A 9,295-nucleotide genomic window follows, 5' to 3' on the forward strand; every position below is an offset into this window, starting at 1 on the left:
AGCCCCATATCCCTTAATACCCTTGGTTCACAGAAATCTATCAATCTCAGATTTAGAATTCACAACTGAGCTAGCATCAACTGCCATTTGCAGAAGAGCGTTTCAAACCTCTCCCACCCTTTGCGTGTAGAAGCATTTCCTAACTTCACTCCTGCACGTCCTGGCTCTAAATGTTAGGCTATGTCCCCACGTCTTAGTATTCAAATATAGGAGATCTCCAAAAACAGTTACAAATGTTTCGGCAGCCAAAAGCAATAATCCAGCCTCTAACCTGTAAATCCTGCATGGTCCCTTTAAATAGCACTGGGTGGGGGTCCTCCAGGCACTCTAAGACACGTTCAGATGGTCGGGGTTAAGACTGTGCGTTGAGTTGAGCGTTAAGTCCCCGAATGGTGTCTATCACTTTAAATCAGCGTTGCGCACTGATTGTAGCCGTTTTCTCCCTACTTTACATGCTTCCGGCATTCGTTATCTGCGCCTGCGCTAACCCCGTGTACCAAGATGGCGTCCGGCGCACGTCACACTGGAAACGTGCGTGCGTGTCCAAGACGCCATCTTGGCACTTCGGGAGGCCGCGTAGCACCGAAACAACGGGTGCAACACGGCCCAATTTAGCGGCCAAGGTTTTTTTTTTAAGAAGGGATTCATATTCTTTTGGGAAACCGCTTCTAACGTTGAAGGTTAAGCAAAAGCTCATATTAATCCAGGTGTCCTTTCAAGGGAACTTTTGGCTGTGTTTACAGAAAGGAGCAGAGCAAACACCTTCAGAAAGCTTCATTATAAAGAGCGTGGTGTTTAAAACACAAGTGTCTCGCTGGCTGCCTTCCAATCCAACCATGGGTAATTTGGAATGGTGTGTGACCCATCGTCAGCACGATAGTTTGTAGCTTCAGTGCATTTCGTTTATCCTCTATTTTATATTTTCTTTTTGCAATTTCAAAATTCTGAGGGGTTTTGATAGAGTACATAGGGAGAAACGGTTACCATGGGCAACAGACTTTAGGAAGGATGTCAAGACCTTGGAGAGGGTGCAGAGGAGATTTACTAGAATGGTACCAGGGATGAGGGACTTCAGTTATGTGGATAGACTGGAGAAGCTGGGGTTGTTCTCCTTAGAGCAGAGAAGGTTAAGGGGAGATTTGATAGAGGTGTTCAAAATCATGAGGGGTTTTGATAGAGTAAATAAGGAGAAACTGTTTCCAGTGGCAGGAGGGTCGGTAACCAGAGGGCACAGATTTAAGGTGATGGGCAGAAGAACCAGAGGGGAGGTGAGGAGAAATTTGAGAGAGATGTGAGATTCTCGGGGGTAAATTTTAACCCCCAAGAATGGGTGGGTTGGGGGCAGGTGGGCAGTGAAAATTCCAAGTTTTCAGAGCGTGCCCACATCCTGGCTCCAACACGCCCACCGCTGGGGTTAACTCAGGCAGGTTTGTCTGCGTTTGGAGAGTAAACACCAGGAAGTCCCGCCCTCACTTAAAGCCGGCGGGCTGATGCTTAAAGGGGCAATGTACCTCATTGAGATACGTGGGGTATTTAATATTGTGTGTATTGGAAAAATAAAACACATTTACCTGTTCGGGTTTCCCATCGCTTCCGATTAGCATCAGGTTAAAGCAGGCGGGAAGGACCGTATCCATGCGGTGAGTGCCTTTATTGCACTGCTTGTGGGCCCAGAGGAGCAGGAGTGCCTCACCTGGCCGACAGGACCACCGCGATTGGTCGACCGCCCCCCCCCCCCAACACCGATGGCGGACCACCCATCCCCCGGCCCCCACCACTTCCTGGCCAACAGCCAGCCAGCCTGTCAATCAGGCTGGTTGCCGGGCGTGAAACCCGGAAGTGAAATTGATTGGCCTCATTAAGGGTGGATCGTGACCCGCCCACTTACTTCCGGGTTTCGCTCCCAGAAATCTTCCCCCTGCTCCCTTCCCGGGGAAAATTTCTCAATTAAAATTTACCCCTTGATAGCTCAGATGGAAACAGTTAACGGTCAGTGTCCCGAGGAATTTAAACTTGGCAGAAGGGTTCAAACGAGAGCTCCAAGATTAGTGAGAAAATTTAAAATAGTTTAATTTGATCAGTTGCCTTGTGTGGTAGGCCACGCGATTTTAAAATTCTCATCGTTTTCAAATCCCTCCATGGCCTCGCCCCTCCCTATCTCTGTAACCTCCTCCAGCCCTCCAGCCCTACAGCCCTCTGAGATCTCTGCGCTCCTCAATTCTGGCCTCCAGCGTATCCCCGATTTTCTTCGCTCCGCCATTGGCGGCCGTGCCTTCAGCTGCCTAGGCCCTAAGCTCTGGAATTCCCTCCCTAAACCTCTCAGCCTTTCTTTCCTCCTTTAATACGCTCCTTAAAACCTACCTCATTGACCAAACTTTTGGTCACCTCTCCTAATGTCTCCTTATGTGGCTTGGAGTCAAATTTTGTTTGATAATCGTTCCTGTGAAGCTTCTTGGGATGTTTTGCTTTGTAAAAGGTGCTATATAAATGCAAGTTGTTGTTGTTGACGCAGAATGATTTAAAGTCAGATTGCAAGTGGGATAGTTTCACAATTGGACTGATTAATGTGGTATTGTTTTACCCTCTTGATATACCGTCAATTAACACTTTCTAAATGCTTTTCTATCTATACTTGCTCGTGCAGAGTTGGGTCTGGACCTGATGATACTGGAGGACATTATTTGACACACACATAGTTGCTCTTCTTTGACTTTTACCTCCTCTGTCCTCTCTCGGTCCTATCCTGCATGTCCACTGTCCATCTCATTCCCATGGCGACCTCTTCAACCTCAGCATTACATGTGACCTTGCCATCTCTCAGCTCTCTAAGGACATTTCTGACCACTTTCTCATTTCCTTCACTATCCACCTCCCTTTCTCTGCACCGACCCCATCAACAATATGGTGACAGTGGTGGAATCAAAGTGTCAGTGAGAGGTAAAACTGGGTATTGTCACCATACTTGTGAAAATAGCACACACTCTCGTGCATGAACAGGCCTCATTATACCAGTGCTCACCTCATGTTCTGGGAAACCACAAGGTGTCATTAGTCTTGGCTACAGAGGAAAGCCTGATTTCCCAGAATCCATGCCGTGACTTGCCTGCCTGTAAAGGCACTGGAACAGTCTGCTGCATAAAACAAAGGATTTGTGGCAGCTCTGAGAGAAGCAAGCATTTACTGGCATGTTATGGTTCCAAACAAGTATATGTGCAATTCTTTCCTCTTGACACAGATGGCGGCATTGAGCAAGGAGTATGTGGGCCCATGCGGGTACAACCTGTGACTCTTTGGGTCTTTGGGAATCCTTCCACTCTGTAAAAGTGTAGTGCCCTGTCCGGCTGCCACTGATTGTCCACGCAGAAGGAGATGAAATTAGCTGCTCCGTCAGACAAATGCATCAGTACCTTGCTTGATATATTGGTGCACAGCTGATTGACTAATGGTAGTAATGTCCCCAGTGGCAGCCTGGAATGACACTGGTGCATCGACATTCAAGGCATTTGTGACCTTAACAACCACTGGTAATCTAGTGCGTGTGATGGAGATGGCCTATGGGTCAACGATAGTTTTCCTTGCAAAACAAAGCTTCTGCAAATCCTGTTCCTGGGATATTTGGAGGTAGGTACGCTGTGTAGTTTCAGCGCTGACTTCATGCATGACCGGGAGTGGTCAGGCAGGGAATGGGCATTGCCCAGACTCCCTCCAAACATCCAGCCCCCATTGCGGGTTTTACGTTGCCACCGCTGACAGACAGCAGCAAAAGATTTTCCCTGTGTTGTCCAGTTTACGCTCATGGTGCCTCTTTGAGAGGGATAAGGAATTTTAACATGCTCATGTCATAATTGTAAAGTAGTTAAAAGAAATATACCATGTGACAACACCAAGACAGGCTGTGGCAAGAAGGCTACTTGCTTCTGATCAGAAAACATCAATGACGTTCAGGTACATTGAGTATGGAGTGAATGGAATTTGCCTGTCAGAAACTTATGGGTCCACAGTAGATATTCTCTCAGGTGCAGTGTCACTGGTCACTCTCTGAAGTGGAGCTCATGTAACCTATGATCTGGAGAGTGTCCTTAATTGAGAGAACATGGGATTGTAACAGTAAGGTCTCTTGTTGGGATATTGGATATTATTCTTTTTGGAAGGTGGAATATAAAGCAGAGTAGTGAGACGAGGTCAATTGTAAACCAACAAACTGGTTTATTTTACATGAAATATATGAATGAAGAGAATACAGTTTACACAGCAAGATTCAATCAATTCCTTACTGTTCCTCATACCGTGAAAATAGAGAGGACATGTGCCCCTGCCCTCTGTTGTGGGCTAAGTCCTTGATCTAACTCTTTCATAGGAACATAGGAACAGGAGTAGGCCATTCAGCCCCTCGTGCCTGCTCCGCCATTTGATAAGATCATGGCTGATCTGTGATCAGGTCATATGCAAATACTATGTTGGCCTTTAATGCAAGAGGATTTGAGAACAGGAGTAAAGATGTCTTACTGCAATTATATAGGACCTTGGTGAGACCGCACCTGGAGTATTGTGTACAATTTTGGTCTCCTTACCTAAGAAAGGATATACTTCCCATAGAGGGAGTGCAACGAAGGTTCACCAGACTGATTCCTGGGATGGCGGGATTGTTGTATGAGGAGAGATTGAGTAGACTAGGCCTGTATTCTCTAGAGTTTAGAAGAATGAGAGGTGATCTCATTGAAACATACAAAATTCTTACAGGGCTTGGCAGGGTAGATGCAGGAGGATGTTTCCCCTGGCTGGGAGTCTAGAACCAGGGATCACAGTCTCAGAATAAAGAGTAGGCCATTTAGGACTGAGATGAGGAGAAGTTTCTTCACTCAGAGGGTTGTGAATCTTTGGAATTCTCTACCCCAGAGGGCTGTGGAGGCTCAGTCATTGGGTACATTCAAAACAGAGGTCAATAGATTTCTAGATAATAAAGGCATCAAGGGATATGGGGATCGTGCAGGAAAATGGCATTGAGGTCGAAGATCAGCCATGGCCTTGTTGAATGGCTCGAGGGGTCGGATGGCCTACTCCTGCTCCTATTTCTTATGTTCTATGCATTCATACCTTAACCTGGAGACCATCAACCTCCGTCTGGCTGGTAAAATAGTGAGACCTCTCTGTCTACTCATTGTTCTATACTCACCCTGCCCTAAACTATGTTCTGCAGAAAGAGACAGTGAAACAGAGCATGATCTCTCAGGTCTCTGTGTCAAGGATTGGGTCACCGACCTGCCAATGTTGCCAACTTGAATGGAAAACCTACTCCCTCATTGTGGGACCATTGTCTATTTAGCTAAATCAATGGCCACTGGGCATGTTGAATCCAAACCATTCTAGCATTAATTACATAGAATTACATAGAATTTACAGCACAGAAACAGGCCATTCAGCCCAACTGGTCTATACCAGCGTTTATGCTCCACTGGAGTCTCCCCCCACTTACCTCATCTAACCCTATCACCATATCCTTCTATTCCTTTCTTCCTCTTGTACTTATCTAGCATCTCCTTAAATGAATCTGTGCTGTTCACCTCAACTATTCCATGTGGTAGTGAGTTCCACATTCTCACCACTCTCTGGGTAAAGAAGTTTCTCCTGAATTCCCTGTTGGATTTATTAGTGACTGTATCATATTTATGACCTCTAGTTTTGGACTCCCCTCACAAACGAAAACATTTTCTCTATGTGTACCCTATCGAACCCTTTCATAATCTTAAAGACCTCTATCAGGTCACCTCTCAGCCTTCTCTTTTCTAGAGAAAAAAGCCCCAGCCTGTTCAGTCTTTCCTGATAGGTATAACCTCTCAGTTCTGGTATCAACTGTATAATTTTGTTTGCACCTTCTCCAGTGCCTCTATATCCTGTTTGTGATATGGAGACCAGGAGTGTGCCCAGTGCTACAATTGTGCGAACAGCCATGGAATGCTCTCAATGGCTCTTCATTGTCTCAAAACTAATGTAATATGTGAGAGGATACAATTTTGATTGGCCGTTTCACCTGGCATTCTGTCCATGCTGGCTGGCTTGTATCTCTCTGGGAGTTAACCCTCTGTGAGCTGAATCTAACTTTGCAGCAAAATCATAGAATCATAAAATTATAGAATGGTTACAGCATGGAAGGGGGCCATTCGGCCCCCTTCCGTGCTGTAACCATTCTATGATTCTATAAATTACAGCAAAATCACTTCCAGGGCAAATCCCAATATCTTATAGTGCCCAAGTCCCACTGTGGGGTGAAATTGTATCAAATTTCTCAAACCCAGATCATGAATTGTGTTCCTCATTCAATGCCTCCAGATCCTCATCCTCACAAAGATTGTTGGTATTGTTTAACTGATCCCTTTCATCCAGCGGACAGGTCTTCAAAGCAAGTGCCACGTCTTCAAGGGAATTATGAGCATAAAAACCCAACAAAGATACGGGGGGTAATTTTGACTTTGGGCGTTGGTGTAAAACTGGTGATGTCGATTTTGCCGCCCGTTTTATATCACTCCTGATTTTCATTTCCATTAAACACTCATTCCACCTGTGACAGACTCCACGAGGGATTGGAAGGGGTGAGCTTGAGGAAGGAAAATATATTTAATATATTTAGTACTTTTTGCTACCTGTCTGCATGAGAGCTGTGTACATGAGGGCTGTGTACATGAGGGCTGTGCACATGAGGGCTGTGTACATGAGGGCTATGTACATGAGGGCTGTGCACATGAGGGCTGTGTACATGGGGGCTGTGTACATGAGGGCTGTATACATGAGGGCTGTGCACATGAGGGCTGTGTACATGAGGGCTGTGTACATGAGGGCTGTATACATGAAGACTGTATACATGAGGGCTGTGTACATGAGGGCTGTATACATGAAGACTGTATACATGAGGGCTGTGTACATGAGGGCTGTATACATGAAGACTGTATACATGAGGGCTGTGTACATGAAGACTGTGTACATGAAGGCTGTGTACATGAGGGCTGTGTACATGAGGGCTGTATACATGAAGACTGTATACATGAGGGCTGTGTACATGAGGGCTGTATACATGAAGACTGTATACATGAGGGCTGTGTACATGAAGACTGTGTACATGAAGACTGTGTACATGAAGGCTGTGTACATGAGGGCTGCGTATATGAGGGCAGTATATATGAAGGCTGTGTACGTGAGGGCTGTGTAAATGAAGGCTGTATACATGAAGATTGTGTAAATGAAGGCTGTGTACATGAAGATTGTGTAAATGAAGACTGTACATGAAAGTTCTATACATGAGGGCTGAGTACATGAAGGCTGTGTACATGAAGGTTGTGTTCATGAAGGCTGTGTACATGAGGGCTGTGTACATGAAGGTTGTGTTCATGAAGGCTGTGTACATGAGGGCTGCATACATGAGGGCTTTATAGATGAAGGCTGTATACATGAAGACTGTACAAGGAGGCAGTGTGCATGAGAGTTGCGTACATGAAGGCAGTACCTGAAGACTGTGTACATGAAAGTTCTGTACATGAGGGTTGTGTACATGAAGGCTGTGTATATGAAAGTTGTGTACATGAAGGCAGTGTTAATGAAGGCTGTGTATACGAGAGCTGTGTACATGATGGCTGTGTACATGAAGGCTGTGTACATGAAGGCTGTGTGCTTGCTTCAAACCCAGTCTCACTAAATAAGTGACCTGCCTCTATCTTTCAAATATTGACTGAGCTCCTGTCCATTTCCAGCATCTTCTGTTTGTAATTCTCGATAAATTAATATGGAGATGGATTTTAGGGCTAGTCAGAAGTCGGATGTTCTAACACTGCAGCTGTGGAACCATTTGCTCTCATCTTTAAAACAGTATAATTGAAGAAGCTGTCAGAACAGACCACAATCTATACAAAGGAATGTTTACTGTCTGTTTACTTAACTGGCAAAATGGCCCAGGTCTTCATTAATATTCTAGTACCTGCTCTCTCTGAAAGTGGAGATGTCTCAGGGGAGGTTTACAAAGTACAAAGGCCATTCATTGATAGTCACCTCTCTCATCCCATCTGTTATTGAGTATCTGCAGAAATGATTATCTGTTTTTTTTTAAATTCTAGATTTAAAGCTTAATTCTAATAAGTTAAACTTAATACTGAGGAAGACTGCGACAAAATACGAGACGACTTTAACAGACTCGCAGAAGGAGGCCACATACTCCTTGGATAATAAGAGTCTAAATGGGGTGGAGGAGCAGAGGGATCTCAGGGTGCAGATACACAAATCACTAAAAGTAGCAGCGCAGGTTAACAAGACCATAAAAAGGCAAACAAAGCATAGAGGTTCATTTCTAGAGGAATAAAACTCAAAAGCAGAGAAGTTATGTTAAACTTGTATAGAACCTTGGTTAGACCACATTTGGAGTATTGTGCACAGTTCTGGTCTCTATATTATAAAAAGGATATAGAGGCACTGGAGAAGGTGCAAAAAAGCTTTACAAGGATGATACCGGAACTGAGAGGTTATAACTATCAGGAAAGATTGAATAGACTGGGGCTCTTTTCTCTAGAAAAGTGAAGGCTGAGGGGTGACCTAATAGAGGTCGTTAAAATTATAAAGGGGTTTGATAAGGTGGAGAAGATGTTTCCATTTGTGGGGGTGACCAAAACTAGGGGCCATAAATATAAGATAGTCACGAATAAATCCAATGAGGAATTCAGGAGTAGGGAGGGAAGGGGCTTGTGTGGAGCATGAACAATGGCATAGACCAGTTGGGCCGAATGGCCTGTTTCTGTGCTGCAAAATTCTATGTAATTCTATGTAAAAGAAACGGTTATTGTATTTGATTTTTAGAATTATTTCTCGGTAAATGTTGATGTTGTTAAGATGAGGGTAGTTGGTGCTCAGAAATTGAATATCCTTCTCTCTTTGCACTTCCAGATCAGGTTAGAAAATTTAGATGCAAAGTTCCTGCTACTCTGACAATTTGCCTCAGCCCCAATCTTAGACGAGGACCCCACTCTACAGTGTCGTTCAACATTCCACTCCCTAAAGCCACCATGCTTAGAGCCACTTGGTGAGATTTCCAATTTAGGACCAGTTAGGGACAAACCTGTGCTGTGGACTCGTGTAAACTAGGAACTGAATGAAGAAAGTCCAAACTCGTTTCTCACAAGGTCCTTTCAGTCATCAGAGGGAGGAGTCTTTCATCCCATCATTGTGGATTTTAACCTACATTTGAGGTGAAAGGACTATGTGCTAACTATGTGTCGTAGCATCTGGGCAGCCCTGATTTTAGTGTAGCTTACTTGATCAT

At 44.7% G+C, this 9,295-nt stretch overlaps 1 protein-coding gene across 1 annotated transcript; it reads right to left on the reverse strand.

The window, feature by feature from the left end:
* Positions 1-6,294: 6,294 nt before the first annotated feature.
* On the reverse strand, positions 6,295-7,411 carry LOC137305429 (keratin-associated protein 4-2-like). The gene is made up of 3 exons (XM_067974255.1): positions 7,247-7,411; positions 6,752-7,148; positions 6,295-6,410 (listed from the first exon to the last, which is right to left on the reverse strand). The coding sequence occupies exons 1-3, from the start codon at positions 7,409-7,411 to the stop codon at positions 6,295-6,297; spliced, it is 678 nt and encodes a 225-aa protein (XP_067830356.1).
* Positions 7,412-9,295: the final 1,884 nt, after the last annotated feature.

The sequence above is a fragment of the Heptranchias perlo genome, chromosome 40 (genome assembly GCF_035084215.1).
Source record: "Heptranchias perlo isolate sHepPer1 chromosome 40, sHepPer1.hap1, whole genome shotgun sequence".
NCBI classification, from domain to species: Eukaryota; Metazoa; Chordata; class Chondrichthyes; order Hexanchiformes; family Hexanchidae; genus Heptranchias; species Heptranchias perlo.